The 17340-nt window shown below is 37.1% G+C and overlaps 1 protein-coding gene across 6 annotated transcripts in view; it reads left to right on the forward strand.

Moving 5' to 3' along the window:
- CROCC2 (ciliary rootlet coiled-coil, rootletin family member 2) overlaps nt 1-17340 on the forward strand; it is a 101085-nt gene that overhangs the window by 41501 nt on the left and 42244 nt on the right. For all 6 annotated transcript variants that reach the window (XM_087725526.1, XM_087725528.1, XM_087725529.1 and 3 more), the window contains 6 exons: nt 1344-1574; nt 2221-2414; nt 4771-4898; nt 7130-7299; nt 9296-9475; nt 11498-11632. In XM_087725526.1, the coding sequence (XP_087581652.1) occupies nt 1344-1574; nt 2221-2414; nt 4771-4898; nt 7130-7299; nt 9296-9475; nt 11498-11632 (1038 nt within the window). The remainder of the gene's footprint in view (nt 1-1343; nt 1575-2220; nt 2415-4770; nt 4899-7129; nt 7300-9295; nt 9476-11497; nt 11633-17340) is intronic.

A 17340-nucleotide genomic window follows, 5' to 3' on the forward strand; every position in this document is an offset into this window, starting at 1 on the left:
TTGACATTGCTATATAGCAGTGTTTTGAATTACTTTCATTTTGTCTTGGTCCTCTACATATAGTCACTTGCTTTGTGAGATAGGAAGCTATATACATTTGACAAATAAATAAAGTGCATATAATTCATAGGTCTGAGAGAGGGAAATTAGCCCAGAGTCACTCATGTGGTTTTCTGCCTAAGGCATAACTCCAACTCACAGTGTCTCAGTTTCTAGTTTGGTTCATTAACAATCACGCCAAACAAAATAAATTATTGCAGATGTTTTATAAATTATGGATTGCTCCTAACAGGAGATGAGATTAAAGAGTTTATTTTTTTAATGATGTGGCTTCAATTATATGCACATGCACGGCACACCTGCCTACACTATGTCCATTGAAAGTAACTTCATTAAGGCAATGACAAAGAGGAGTAGTCTAAAACCCTCTGCAGTGATCCCACTGCTGTATCTGCCCCATATGTTAATAATAATAATGTGGATGTTAATTATATACATACAGTACAGTACATCTCAGTTGGCTTTTAAGGTTGCAGGTTGGAGAACTGCAGATGGCTGGTGATGTGCAAGTCTCTGTGTAAAATTTAAATCAAATTTTGGCCAAAATGTTTTTCAACGCAAATGCCAAATCTATATTGACTAGGGATGGCCAATCAAATAACCAATATTTCTGTCCTGTTGTTTATTTTCCATTTGGCACTTGCACATTTGGTAGAAATTTGTCAAAACACAGAACTAGGTAAGCAGATAAACAACCTGACTTAGAAAAGAAGGCAAGGGGGAAAGGTGTGTGTGTGTGTGTGTGTGTGTGTGTGTACACCAGCACATATCTATATAGATGCATATCTCTGTAAGATTTCTGATTCCTGATCCAACTCCCTATGCTTATAAAGTTGCTCATTTATTCGGGCAGTTTGGAACTTATGAATAAAGTTACTGCAAGATTGTACTGCTATGATTTCTCAAACAAATATTTCCTCAACATTCCCTTATGGTGGCAGGACTCCAAGTTAAGCCTGCCATTTATAGCAATAGCAATAGCAGTTAGACTTATATACTGCTTCATAGGGCTTTCAGCCCTCTCTTAAGTGGTTTACAGAGTCAGCATATTGCCCCCAACAACAATCCAGGTCCCCATTTTACCCACCTCCGAAGGATGGAAGGCTGAGTCAACCCTGAGCCGGTGAGATTTGAACAGCCGAACTGCTGAACTGCAGTCAGCTGAAGTACCCTGCAGTGCTGCATTTAACCACTGCGCCACCTCGGCTCCCTATGTTCCTGTCCACCTTCTGTCCTCCCACTTCTAGAACTTATACATCCCTGTGTTTCCTCTTATTGTGCAGCTTGAAGATGAGAAGAGCAAGCTAATAGGGAGGAAGCAGGAGTTGGAGCACGAGCAAGTGGTTTGGCGAGAACACCTTGCACACTTTGAAAAGGAGCAGGTGCACATGAGGGCAGAGAAACACGAGTTGGAGCAGAGTTGCCAAGCCTCCGAAGAGAAAGGGGAGATGCTGGAAGGAGAAATAGCCTCACTCAGAAGGGAAAGAGTCCAGCTACAGGACCAGATAATGCAGGTATGAAAAGATGAGGAGGCCTTTTATCACGGCAAAGTACAGTATGTACATAGGAATCGACTTGAATCAACTCAGTTGTTCTGATTTAGACTTTTGCATTTAGCTGAATAACTCTAGAAAGATGGCAAGCAGAGCTTGGTAAACAACTAGACGCATTTATATTCTGTAGCCAAAAGAAAATGAATTTATGCAAATCACCCAAAAATATTGTCGTTTTGGTTTTCTTGACTGCTAACATTATGATGAGAGTAATCTATAACTTTGCATCCCTACCATCACTTTTTACCCTCTCTCTATATATCTTGGCATGTTAGGTATATGGAATAGTATTAGGATCCATGGATTGTTATGTGATAAGGATCTGAATAGATCGCTCTAAAGGCTCTAAATTTTAAGATATAAAGGTTTAATTTTAATAATAGTTTCTGTGAGGGAATCCAGACGTTTTTGTAGAAGTTTTGTAGGAGACTTGCTTTCAGAGTTGTAGCACAATGAACACAGGGGTGAAAAAAGATTCTTTTTTAGAAAAAAGTAATGGATCATTTTAGCAATTGCATTTATATCTTCTTTTTCTTTAGAACTTTTGCCTTTTGTATGAGTTCTTCCACTCTGTCTCTGATGTATGTTTTTGTCTATATTCTACCAGCTGAATAGCCAGAAACAAACTCTAAGTGAGCAATTGGCCCAGAGCCACAGGGAGATCGAAATGCAGACTGATTCACATATCCGTGTGCTACAAGAGAAGGAAGAAATAGCTAAGGAGAAGGCACAGCTGGCTGTGGAGCTCACTGCGATGCAGAGGCAGAAGAAGTTGTTAACAGAGGAGACAGACAGGCTCAGGTAATGATTATCTCTGATGAAACAACAGTACATGAAACAGCACAGTGACCTGCGGTTACATGCAAGCAAATTCTGAATGAACATCAGGGAAAAAATTCTTAACAGTAAAAACAGCTGTATATTGGAATCAATTACCAAGGGGAGTAGAAGTCTCCCTTTTAATGAATATATTCAAGCAGAGCTGCTATTTATCAGGAATATTTTAATTTGGATCTAAATCACTCCTTTTAATTCTATGATTTGATGATTCCCTAACAGTTAGATTATGGATTAATTTAAAGCTTAAGTTAACTTAATGATTCAGTTATGACTGTCCTCACATGAGATTATTATGTTGCTCTAATAAGGTAAGATCTGATCTATAGTTGCTTAAACATATGAACTCCCAAACTTAAAACAGATGAAATGTTCACATGAAGATAGACTATGGAGAAGTACCTCATAATATATTAAATGAGACAGGAAAGATGAAGGTATTTTTCCAGTTTCTTGTAAATGTATTCTATCATACCTATGTTTAGATTTAACCCATTCCTAAATCATATATATTCATTATTTTACCAATTACCCGAGGAGCCAATTAAAATAAAGGTTCATGGTTTCACCACCAACAGAAAATTAATACAGTGATGCTTTCCTGGTCTAAATTGGATAGCTTTACTTCTGTTGCATATTCTTTCACTTTGGAATAAGCTGCTTGTCCAAATGTTTAAAGGACACCGTTGTCCTGACAAATGAATTATTTACTAATTGTTGGCTTTAACTAACTCAAACTTGGGTGGTGAAAGGTTTTTTGTTGTTGTTGTTGTTCTTACTGAAGAAATTGGACAAACATTTGTCTGAAATGGTATAAGGTTTCCTGCTTGAGCAGGAGATTGGACTAGAAGACCTCCAAGGTCCCTTCCAACTCTGTTATTGTATTATTCTTTTATTCTGTTAATAATGTACTTCTCCATGGCTTATATCTGCAATTGTCTGATTTGCTCTTTCCATTCTTTCTTTCTTTTTAACCTTCTTGGCTCTGCCTTCCTGCTTCTGGTTCTCCACATTTCCACAGAAACATGTTTGCTTTGTACAGTAATAATTATAGTAATCCCTCTAGTTTTCCTTGCTCTAGCTGCCCCAGTGTGATGAATGGGTCAGTTGGGGCAAAAAAGACAATTATAGTACTGTGCTGTAGTTCAAAGTAAGATCTATACACAAATGCAGCTGTGCTCAAGACCTACTTCAAGAGAATTATTAGTTCCTGAAAAGACATTGCTTTAACAGATTGACTGCTCCAGCTCCTCCTGTTGCAAAGCTGAATTTCTCAATACATTCTAAACTATAGGTGTCCCAATAAAGTGATGCCAGAACTATAAATGATCATAAAACTGTGCTTGCTAATTTCTCATCTCTGTTCATTTCTTGTCTGTCACTGTTATCACATAGCTCGTGCAAATCCATTTATAAAATCTCAATGAAATAATGTTTAGTTCTGTATTGATTAATATGTTTGTAGTGATTGAAAAACTAAAGAAATTTGAATAATGCAATTATAGGAGTTGCATTCAATTTGTAGGTGACCTTATCTTTGCATTGATATCCTTGCATCTTCTACAAAAACAAAAACTAACATTTATGGTTCTCACAGTATCATTACCAGTGCCAACAAACCATATGTATAGTTAGCCCTCAATTTATAACCACAAGCTGGCTGGGAAGGTTACAAATGATGATTACACAATTCCAGGACAATGAAACTATCATAAGTACATGGCAATTACCAAGCCCCCAAATTTTTATCACATAACCATGGGGATGTTGCAAGGATCATAAGTATGAAAAATGGTCATAAGTCACTTTTTTTAGTGATGTTGTAACATCAAACAGTTGCTAAACAAATTGTTGTAAGTTAAGGACTACTTGTAAATACTAGCTGAACAATAGCCTCTTTTTAAAATCATCGTTTTGTGGGTGTCTACAAATTCACTTGTTGATCAGAAAGGTCGGCAGTTTGGCGGTTAGAATTCCTAGCATCACATAATGGAGTGAGCTCCCGTTACTTGTCCCAGCTTCTGCCAACCTAGCAGCTCGAAAGCATGTTAAAAATGCAAGTAGAAAAATTGGAACCACCTTTGATGGAAAGATAGCAGCATTCCGTGCACCTTCAGTGTTTAGTCATGCTGGCCACATGACCACGGAGACCTCTTCGGACAGTGGTGGCTCTTCAGCTTTGAAACAGATGAGGACCACCCCCTAGAATCAGGAACGACTAGCACATATGTGCAAGGGGAATCTTTACCTTTATCTTTACAGACTCAAGGTGAAGACAGCCTAATTGATTGGCACTGATTATATCCTAATGTGCTTTTAGAATGGAGAAGGAATTCCTGGAAACCAGCCTTTTTGAGGCACAAGAGCTGACAGCTCAACTTGAGGCCCGCAAGGAACAATTAGAAGGAGAAAATCAAGGCATTGATCTTTCCAGAAAGGCACTTCAAGGTATAGTATGCACAATCTGATTCAACTATTCATTTGGATTAAAGAACTCAGTAAGTCTGAGTTTTTCACTGAATATAGCATTGTTTTTATTTTTGGTACTCGTGCTTCTTCTTCTTCCTGGGAGGTCCTCGGGAGGTCCAGCAGCCAGAATCTGCAGACTGTTTAGCCACAACAAAGTCACATTGCCCGAAGTGCACCACAAGAAGGTTGCATGGCCCTCCATTTTCACAGAGTGACAATATTTTATAACAGGGAAATTATTTAATCCAATTCTGCGTATTTTAGCTGCGTATTTTAGCTGCGTATTTCAGCTGCGTATTTCAGCTGCGTATTTTAGCTGCGTATTTTAGCTGCATATTTCAGCTGCATATTTCAGCTGCGTATTTCAGCTGCGTATTTTAGCTGCGTATTTTAGCTGCGTATTTTAGCTGCGTATTTTAAGTCCACTGTGTGCCAGGCAACTTTAAAAAAACTTTTGTGCTAAGATTATGCCTAACACGAGTTGGTTGTTAGCATTCTCATGATAACTAGTGAAAACACAAAAAATAGAGAGCTGAAGCAAATAAACATTTTCATGCTAGAACCATATGCAAAGTGAAGTCTTCAATAAGCTGTTTTGATACCAAAGCTTTCACACTGTTTATCAGTTGGATTTACGAGTGAACAGTTAGATGAATTGTGAGATAATGTATCAAAATGTTACGGTGACATCACACCACAGATTTATTTTCAGTTGGTAATTTTTTTTCACAGGTATGATTACCAAGCCAGGTGTCGAGCTTCCAATAAATTTGTTTCCCAAGTGAAGTTCTTCTGCTACCACATCACGCTGCTAATTCATATTCAGTCTGCAATTAATTACTAGTTGTTCTGGTCACATTATTTGAATAGAAAAGATTGGCTCGATTTCTTAAAGTAGCTACAACTTTTTTTCTAAATGGTGTTGGAAAATTTATAATCAAACTCACATTTGATACATTTTCCGACTACAGTGCCAATTTCCTTATTCATTTTATCAAAAGCAAAGAACATGTTCCAAGAAACAGGACAAATTCTGAACAGTCTTCAATAATTAACATTAGTTTCATGGTTCATTTTTCTCAGAATATCAGATTCAGCAACATTAGAAAATCAGTTTTGCTGTAGCAGGATATTGAAAAACTAAAGTACATCTTTCTTTTGGATCACCTATATTTGTGAGAGATAATGTTGGTTGAAAAACCCAGCAACTCAAGTGTCTTGAAGAAATGAAGAATTTTTAATGAAAAATATTTCTAGTCACATCTGATCTCCGGATTGCACCTGTGAACAAATTATTTTTTGGACAACATTGTTGCATATTCAAATAGACAATGCTTGCATATGTTACAATGTTGTCTATCTGTTTCATTATAAATGTGTGTGTGTGTGTGTGTGTGTGTGTGTGTGTGTGTTTTCGTAGATTTTGTAGACCGGAATACAAGAAGATCAGCACAAGAGTGTGTATATATATATATATATATATATATATATATATATATATATATATATATATATATATATATATATATATATATATATATATATATATATATATATATATATATATATATATATATATATATATATATATATATATAAATGGGGAAGTAGATAGTCTTCTTTTCTTTTGTGCTTTGTATCTGTTACTCTTGTTCTTTTATTGGTTTTTATTTTCAATGTTTATTGAAATTAACATTTAAATAAAAAAATCTATGGGGCATATTTTAATCCCATAGAGAGCTTTTTGCTGCCTTCTAAATTACACTTCTTTTGAAATATCAACTTCTGGAAAGCAGAAAATGGCTTTGACCCTTACATGCAGGTTTCTGGGACTCCTGAATGCATTTGGTAGTCCACTCTATGACACATAATGCTGAATTGGATTGACCATCGGCCTGATCTAGAAAAACTGAGCTTATTTGTAGTTTTCTCTATTTTATTCTGGCTTTCTGACAGTTTTAGCACGTTGGTTATCAGTGGCTACAACCAAATTGAAAAGTAGATACACAAAACACATCAGAGGAAACAATGTTTTAAAACAATATTAATAAAGAATAATTAGAGGATTGGATTATTATCTTTTGGAGGAATAATATCAGGGAATTAAAAGAAAATGGTGAAGCCTGATATAATTTAAATATTTTTCAATACTGTGTGTATTGGAGAATACCTAAGAATCTCTTCTACATAGAGTTTGTTTTCATTCACAGCGGAATTAGGAAAGGTTCGACAAGAACTTGAGCTTCAAGAGAGTACCCTAAGAAAAGAGATACAGATGTTGAAGCACCAGTTGACTCAAACAGAAGAAGAGTGTCAGCTGTCTATGAAACATCAAAAGCAAGCTTTTGAAGATGACCTTGGGACTCTTAGAAAAGAGAAGGTCAGTGATGCAGATCCAGGAAGTGATTGGAGTCCTAGATCAATTTGTAGTGATTGGTATCAAATAGCCCCTGCCTCCCTAAATTAAAATCAGTTCTAATATATCATATCAGGTTCCACAGTTGGTATCTGTATTTGGAGTAAAAGCAACAAACCAACATGTGGCAAAATTAACATATTTATAATTACATGCATTTTAATCAACCACAGCCTACTTCACCAGAATCCATTAAAATATTGTTTAAGGAGCTACAAGAACAAATGTTGGATTTATAAGAATACATTTGCCTCAGTACTATAATTTAAATAATAAAAGAATTTTGAGATTTTTCAGCTAAGTTTTACATGCATGCCTGCTATGAGATCGTGTCCCTTGCTAGGATTGATACATACTCATTATCAGGATACTGATCATCTCAAACTTTCTGAGAACAAAAACAACTTAGGATTCCCATTAAATGAACAAAATAAAATCAAAGAGTACTATCTAGCTTTGTTGCAAATGTGATAAATTCTCTTTGCATATTCTATTATCATTATTTAGGAGTTTCTTATATAAGTAACTTCTTGGAGAAAATTATATTATTACATTTTCTTTTGTCTGCTGATATAAACTAGCTTCAACCTAGTTTATATCACATATGTTTGAGAAGGATGATTGTGAGAGGAGATGCATTTTGAGTTGAGCTTTATATTTCTAAACATAAAAAGTCCAAGATCTGTAAGAAATCAAGGATAGTAGAGAGATATCATAATTAACAATCTTTGACTGCCACATTCATGTTTCTTATGAAGATTAGATCTTCAGGTTACTGTTTTCGAAATGACAAAAAGTAGCTCAGGGTTAAACTGTGAAGTCTTGGTGTTTCCTGAATTTGCTTGTGTGCTTGTAGACATTTCATTATCCAATTAACTAACATCACCAATAATATCATCATTCACAATTCAAATTTATTTCCAAGCATATCATGCAGGAAAGAGTAGTGGCCTAGCACTCCATTTGCAAACACCGTGAGAGTGCAAAATAACACATTTCATCAATGCAAATATTTGTGCTTTAATTTCAGAAATATGACTGATATGGAAAGAGAACATTAAGGAGGTCTTTAATTCCCATCCTTGATATCTTGTGAAATGGACTAATATGTGCAAAATCCAGCTGCACAATTCTCAAGTAAAATACAAATATAAGACTGATAGTAAGACTAGGAGGCCTTTTGGAAGTAAATAATTCCCATACCTAGCTTTATGCTTCCTCATCCCAAAACTGAGCAAGAACTAGTGGCGCAGTGGTTAGAGTGTACTGCAGGCTACTTCTGCTGATCACTGGCTGCCATCAGTTTGGCAGATTGAATCAGGCTCCTGGTTAACTCAGCTTTCCATCCTTCTGAAGTGGGTAAAATGAGGATCCAGATTGTTGGGGGAAATATGCTGAGTCTGCAAACTGCTTAGTGAGGGCTGTAAAACCCTGTGAAGTGGTATATAAGTCTAAGTGCAAGTGCAATTGCAACTAAGCCACACATTTTCTGATCAACCCATTCCATTAACATCACCATAGTACTAAACAGTAGTTCCAGAGGATAAATTCAATAAAAGTTGTCTTCTCCCATATTTTACTTATTGGAATTATTATTAAATTATCTTTATTAAATGTTTAGGGAGATTCTCAGTCATCCAGGTCATGGTTATCCCAAAGGTGCTTTTTCAAAAGGCAACTGGACTTTGTTTTTCCTTGAAGACATTTCACTTCCCATCCAAGAAGCTTCTTCAAATATGACTGAAGCTTCTTGGATGATAAGCGAAACGTCTTCAAGGAAAAACATAGTCCAGTTGCCTTTTGAAAAAGCACCTTTGGGATGCCTTTACTGAAGTTCATTTTCTGTATACTCTGAAACTCTCTGAGATCAAAATCTCCAAAAGATCCCAGGAGACAGGATTTTAATCAGATTGAGCCCAAATTCAGTAATATTTTAATAACATATTTCTACTGATACCAGGAGATCTTGCGTCTGGCACTGATGGAGGAGAAAGATGAAACTGTCAACTGTCTTCAGCAAGAGAAGGAAGAACTGGTGTCCAAGTATGAAGCTGAGAAGAGGGAGCTCTTGGAGGAACTCCTCACTTTGCAACAGCGCAGAGACGAAAGCCTCCTTATGCTAGAAAATGAAAAACAAAAGGTGAAGAGATAGTTTAAAAGTTATACAAGACGGAAAGAAACTTTGTTCCCAATCTCTCCCATGATATTATCCATTGAGGATATTACATACTGGGATTTACTCAGAGCTCAATGAACAGGGACTGTCAACGTGCCCCATAATGGGTAGTATTCAGAAGGGAAAAGAAGGGCATTTTCATTTTTAAAAAAAAACATTTCTAGAAATGGTAGAATGGCATCTGGTTCTATTATCTGAATTGAAAACTTGAGAATTTGTTCAGGTCACCTTTTTAAGGCAACAAACCTGATTCACGTTTTCTGGACTAATACGGAAATTAGGATGTGCTTATCCTTTCTTTTTCATACATATGTATAAATTACCTAGAAATCCCTTTCTGAATGTCAGCTTGTTTACCATAGTCCTGATTGGTGAATTTCTTGCTTTCCTGCTCAGGAAATATAGACAGTAGCAGAGGTTGCCATTTTTCCTTCCCCATAAAGGAAAAGTGGCAGAATTCTTTTCAATTTCATCTGAGTCTTTGCCTATTTCATCAGAGAACATCTTAAAAATATAGTTTTCAACTGTGCCACTGATGAACTTGTGAAAAAAAGAGCCACAGGGACTGGGGGTTTCCTGTAAAGCAACAATCCTAAACCTTGGATCAGGACGGAGTGTGTGTGTGTGTGTGTATGAGAGATAGAGAAAGTGGCAGGTGCATGCACACATGTACAACACCATTTGTGTGAGTGGCAGATGTGTGTGCCTTCCGCTCACACAAGTGGAGCTTTGTGCATGCATATGCTTGCCTGCCATTCATGGTTACTTTTCATTGTAACCAAGACCTCCACTCAAACGGCCCAGCATTGACTCGTGGCCAGTAGTGGGATTCAAATAATTGAACAACCGGTTCTTTGCCCTAATGATTCCTTCCAACAACCAGTTCAGAAGTAATGTTCTTATTTTAGCATTAAATACATAATAAATATACATATTTTGTGGGAAAGTGGGTTAAAATACTAATTTTCATACTTTAAAAAATATGCAGATTGAAATAGAAGAGAGGTAGAACTTGTTGATGTGTAAGCATGAAAGAAACTGAAAAAGGCTGATCAGGCGTTGTTAATATCTAATAGTTTTCAGTATCCTTGAGTTATTTTGGTATCGTTTGCTACAAACCTTGTTTTAATGGGAATATAATATTTATTTATTTATTTATTTAATATTTACTAGGCAGAATTACTCGTATAAAATGGGAAGCAGATGGTCCCAGTGCCATTCCAGGGAATCACCCCTGACCCAGGGAGTTATTGCAGCTGGCTGACCTTCTATGCCAAATCTCTGTTGCAGTTTGGTACTACAAGTGGACACATAATACTATCCAATTAGTGCTTTATTTTAGTTACATTTTGTTGAACAAATAAAAAGCTGCTCCATAAATCATAGTTACAAATCACTGTAACATCTTAACCCAAACCAAACAAAATACGTATTGTAATGGCTTGAGTTAAGTGTAAATTGAAAATTGCTAGCAGCCATTGTTGGGTGCAACAGAGAAAGGCAATTGAGGTAAACACAAAGAGATATCAAAAAAGAATTACAGGACTGACAGGCTATGGACTTCTACAGAGGAAAAAGTAAACAAATAGTCATGTTTCCTGTCCATCCATCAAATGTGATTTTGTTCCTCCTGAAAAACATATCCGAGAATTTTGCTTTAAGGTAACCTCGAAAAAGTATGGTGTTCTGATGAATCCATGGACACATCCCTGTACCATTCTTGGCAACAACACAAAAGGGATTTCCCATGTCCACCTTCTATGATGTTTTACATTATCCCAGTCTAGCTCATATCTCTGATACATCTTGATGATTTTCCATCCAAATCTTAAACTGGTCAGACCTTACAAGGTTTCTGAGATCAAATACTATTTTAAAAATACGTTAATAATATCAAAATTGTTAATTAATAAAGGTCATAAAATATAGTCAGGACAGTATAAAGTTGATAAAGCTGATGAGGATGTTTGTTCCCATCATCTTCAGGTAGTCTCTCAGAAAGAAGCTGAAAAGAATCTCCTTGCAGAAAAGCTCAGTGAGTTACAACGAGAGCTGAAATATGCCAGATCTGAGATTGAACAGGTGAAGCTTGACAATTTGAAGCGACAAGAGCAGGATAAGGTACGTGCGGATATTTTTTTCTGTGACATTGAGGGCCGAATTTTATTCCTCGCAGGTCTTTCAAGCTAAAAAATCAGTGGTGGGTTCCTACCGGTTCGGACCAGTTCAGCCAAATTAGTAGTGGTTTGGCGGCCTGGGTCGCCAAGGTGGCGCAGTGGTTAAATGCAGCACTGCAAGCTACTGCTAGATCAGCAGGTCAGCGGTTCAAATCTCACCGGCTCAGGGTTGACTCAGCCTTCCATCCTTCCGAGGTGGGTAAAATGAGGACCCAGATTGTTGGGGGCAATATGCTGACTCTCTGTAAACCGCTTAGAGAGGCCTGAAAGGCCTATGAAGCGGTATATAAGTCTACTGCTATATTGCTATTGAAATGGCAGTGACCCAGGCCTGCTACGCCCTTGAACCGGTTCTCCGGGCAGCAACATAGGCACTGCCATCTTGTTTTTTGCTTCTGCACATGGACAGAGCAGTTTTTATTGCACTGTGAATGCGCGAAGTGACCACAAGTGAACCAGCAGTAGTGACTGCCAGAATCCACCCCTGCAAAGAATGTCTAGGACCACACAGATCAGAAGGTAACTTCTTAGCCTTTCGTGTCTAGTAGGTAGAAAGATTTGCTTGTGATTCTCCATATGTGTGTCACCTTTTATGGAACTCTCACAATAAAACCAGTCTGCTTTGGTGCTTAAGGGACATCCAGAAAAAAGGTGAAAATGTTTTTGTTCTGCCAGCTACATAGAAGAAGTGGATTTTTATTCTCACAGCTGTGTTAAAAATCTGTAGAGATTCTCAGCCATCCAGGTCATAGTTCTCCCAAAGGTGCCTTTTCAGGAGCCAGCTGGACTTTCTTGCACTACTCAGGTGACCCTGAAGACACAGATAAACCTCCAAGTGCTTTAATTACCCTCTAAAAGGATGCAAATGACCAGCTGTCTGCAAGGAACATAAATCCTTCCATTCCCCACTATTCTGTCAGAGCTGAAGAAGCTTCTTGGATGAGAAGCGGAACATCTTCAAAAGAAAAAACAAGACACCCAGTTGCCTCCTAAAAAAGCACCTTTGGGATTACTGCTGTGTTATAAGGCTTATTCTGTTGGCATTGATAGCTTCATTACTTTTGTAATGAATTTTAATGGTAATGATTATTTACTTCTTTTAAAAGTAGAAAGAATGTAAATTTAAAATGTTATTGATTCTTTAAGCATTTTTAAAAATTTCAGAAAAGTGTTAAATTGAGACAGAGTGCTGTGAAGTTTTGTTTTCAACCACAATTAAATTATTTAAAGCCTCTTATATTACTGACATGCAGCGGATCTCTAGGCAGTATAGAATTTTAGCATACATTTCATGAAATTAGAAATAAAGCATATAAAGAAAATTAAAACATAGAAAATATAAAAGTACAGACTAGCAGTGGAGGGAGAGCATCAGTTGGAGATTTCATGTATGAATTAATACTGTCCTCTGTTGCCTCTGTTCTAGATCATGAAAATCATACATACGCCAGCACTTACTTATTTATTGTTGACATCTGTGTTAAAAAATTTATTTACAGCTATATATAAACTAAGTTTAAGAAAAAGACCACAGATTAAGTAAATTTTACAGAATTCATATTCCAACAGTTTCTAGGAAATCTATAATGCCATAAGGGGGCAGTGTTCTTGCAGAAAATAAAGTCAGCTCTTTTTTTTCCCCTTCTGCCCATCCAGATGGATTAAAAATGGCAGCTTATTTGAAGCTCCTTCTGATGATCTTGATATAAATGAGGGTAACAAGCAAAAGAAAACATGTTTGTAAGCCATTTGTGTGTATATGCAGCAGCCTATGAGTACTATTGAATACATTATTGAATACATACAATTATATTAAACATTATTTTAACAATATTTAATATTCCAAGTGCATTTTAGATCTTTAATTATTACATTTATGGTCCTCCTTTCCTTTGAAAAATGAAAACAGTAACATGAGAAATTTAGTTGCACAAAAACAACACGTTGTAGTAGAATGGTTAAGAAAGAATGACTACACTCAGCTCCACGGTGAAGGTCAGTTCCCTAATCCCAATGAAACATCTCTTCACTCCATTGGAGAAAGAAAATGTAGGAGAACTTAGCCCTGCCCAAAATCCCCCACTGTCATAAGTTACCAAGAGCTTCTCTGAGGGAAGACAGCTATTCCTGGGGAAAGGACCACCCATTCTTGTTCCATAGATGAGATAGAGAGATGTGGGGTTGATGTAGAGGACCAGTTTCTCAGGGAAGAACATAAACAACCAAAGGACTCCTAGTTACAAGGCTGAAGTGTGCAAGGGGGAAAAAATCTATTCAGGTGTGAGAATGATAGAAGAAAATGTGCTGATCATGGATTTTGTGATCTTGGTGTCATCAAGGTTCTTTTTTAAAAAGAAAATCTGTACTCAGAAAGCATTGGGATGTAACTAATTGAAATTCCAATTGCTTGAAATTAATGTGGCACAGCACTGAGGATGAAATACTAGCAGCTCTAGGAAGTTTTCAGAAGGTAAGAACCAGGGCAGAAAAACCTTGCTTTTTTGTAAATAGCATGGAAAGAGATAAGTAGATACTGGTGATGTCATGAGGACATCTAAGATAGGGACACTGTGCTGACACAGACATTCTTTGATTAGGCTCCATTCTCCTGGCTCCACATTTTGTTTTTCATAATGCATATATGGGGTTCCCCCCCTTTTTTTTTTCAATAGCTCTTTGTGGGATTGTTTGATTCTGCTTTTAAATAAAAACACATTGGCAATATCAGCCAGAGCCCTATTGTATCTCCAGAGAAATCTATTCACAAGCTTGCAAAGCACAGGCTCTTAAGACAAAGCAAACAAACAGCACAACAAGGGTGAGAAACCCCACCAGAACAAATCTGAAAAGCATTTCAGCTGGAAAGATTGACTGAGAACCAGCAGAAAGCCAGCTTTAAAACAAATACATTCCCTGAAGGACTGTAAACAGTAACTCCACCCCGATTGCTTAGAGCAGCACAGAATGACAGAAACGGGCCCTGTTGCTGCGATTTCCTGGAAATCTTATTTCTAGCCCTCCGTTACTTGCTTTATGAAACAACTTTAAACCGTTTGATGACTGTGATCCTTCTGAGACTGGACCTGATTCAGTGAGCTATTTTCTGCAAGGTAGTACATGCAGAAACAGAGTAGGAACAGAGGCTGGAACAGAGAAGGGCGAGGTAACAAATGCAAGCCAGATGCTCCTCCCCAGGGCAAGGATGTTGCAATTCATAGCTGGAAGCCGCATGGCTGTGTTCCACGCATGGTCCAAACTCCGTCCTCTTGGAGAAGCTTATGAGTGGCTTGCAAAGCAGTGAGCAAGTTCTTGGCTCCAGAAGAAAAGATCTTGCCCAAGAGCATCTCATTTCCTGGAGCTCCCCCTCTCTGAATCCCCAGAGGAGCTCCCTTCAGCCTAGATGGCAAAACACAGCCTCCCAAGCACAACAAGGGAAGCAGAAATCATCCTGCTCTACTCTGGGAACTGCAGTGCCTGCCAGAGGTTTCCTGCCCCCTCCCCTACACACAGAGGAATGGAAGTAACTATGATGTTACTTCTACCTTTTCTACTGCTATTCCTATCATTTAAAAGACTGATCGATATGATTTATTCAAAGAGAAGCCAACTGTTTTGTTAATAAAAATCATCATCATCCTAGGTCCTTGGAAAAGATTTGCTAGGTTAACAGATTAACAGAGTTGGAAGGGGCCTTGCAGATCATCCAATCCAATTCTCTGCCCAAACAGGAGACCCTACATCTGAATAGAAATGACTATGCAACTAACAACAACAACATATTTCCCTTTCAGAGTAACAAAACACAGAAACATGCATATATATGCTGGCTTGGAATTCTGGCGGCTGCATTACAAACACATCCAGAGATCACAACTTTGGCAATAGTCTTGGAGTGCTTCAAGATTTGTTAAAATTTGTTAAAATTTGAAGCAATGTATGCAATGAGGTGATGACAAGGATTATGCTGGCTAACCTTGCCTCCACATGTAACATTCCTGTACCAGTGTTGCAGCCATCTATAGACATTATTTCTGCAACAGGGAGAGTAATGAGCATAGAAAATGGATCAAAGTCAGCAGGCAAAGCTAGTTAGCATGTCCCTGCTCTCTAATCACATTATCAGGCTACTTGAGGTAACATAACTACCTCTGAAATAAGTTTCTCAAGAGATCACAGCTCTCCTTGAGCCCAGGAATTCTGGAAATTATAGTTCCACACATCTGGAAGCCACAGGGTTGAAAAGTTTGAACTCTCCTAAATCAGAGGATCAGAATGATCAGTGGTGTTTCCTCCAAGAAGTCCTGTGATGTGGGTGTTGTTTCCAATTATAAATGGGATGATTGAAGAAGCCAGATGTGTTCAATAATGTCCTGGGGCCAATACCTCTGACACTCATTAAATAATTGTTAAATGAATTATTATGTATTCTAACTATTTTAGCCTATACCACTTGGTTAACTCTGGAAATGGTTTTGCCCTCCAGATGTATTGGATTACACCTTCCAACAGCTATAGTCAGGATGACTAACTATATTAGCTACAGATGATAAATTGTCAACACATCTGGAAGGTATAGGATTGGGAAAGATTGATGTTCTTGAGGAACCTTGGGTGATGCACCTATATAGACTATATCCTATCATCAGGATTGGGCCGTGTCTCAGACTGCTGCTTATTAGATAGCACTAGGTGGCACTAAGTATCCACAAGTCAATTCCCCATGTAGGCAGTAGGCTTATTATAAGAATAAAGATTAAAAATCGAGGGGAAAATTAAATATAAGTCCATGGCAGCAGAATCTCTTAGGTAGCGTAGGCAAAGCATATACAGGATCATCATTCATCAGAATACAGATATACTGATTGTCCCGAATTGATCAGGTTGAAACAATGGAATATCTGATGTTAAATAAAATAATATTTTATTTAACAATGTAAAGATTCAGAGGGATAGATGTAGAGGAGACAACGTAAACATAGTTAAAATTATGTGGAAATTTGGATAGTAAGATATAAAATATATAGTAAATTATCACAGTTTGATAGCACTAGATAGGTAATAATTCTATAAAAGAAAGCATGTTGTTGTGGATTTTGTATAATAGTTTTAAAAATGTATTTTTATATATGGAATCTGAATGTTTATTATCCTGCTTGATTTTTAACCCTTTATAACTCTGTAGTCCATGATCTGTGATTTGATTCAGTAATCATCTCTCTTCTCTTTTCTATACAATTTCAATATGTAGAAAGGCACTACTATTTATGACATATTGTCAAAAAAGCAAATCAATTAACAAGACAAGACAAATACTATATTCAACTCTACATTATAAATACTCTCTAATACCCAATCTCCCCTTTCTGTCTTTTAAACAGATCTGGGCAAATTTAACTCATGTCTTCAGATTTGCTATTAGGGTTGTTGTTGTTTATTGGATTTATTAGTTGATATTATTGGTTTTTCAAAAGAGTTTTTGTTTCAATAAACAAACATCTCTATGTGCCAAACACAGACTTCTTTTCTATCATAGCTAGTTTTTATTCCTACAACATTTCACACCAAATTTTCTTTCCGTATCCATGGAAATGATCCGTCATGTTCACTATGAATCCAGCACTATACCTGAACCCCACCCAAAGTCCAGAAATT

Source organism: Thamnophis sirtalis, unplaced genomic scaffold, assembly GCF_051295495.1.
Source record: "Thamnophis sirtalis isolate CommonGarterSnake01/CBP01778 unplaced genomic scaffold, rThaSir2_p1.2 scaffold_11, whole genome shotgun sequence".
In the NCBI taxonomy this organism is placed as follows: domain Eukaryota; kingdom Metazoa; phylum Chordata; class Lepidosauria; order Squamata; family Natricidae; genus Thamnophis; species Thamnophis sirtalis.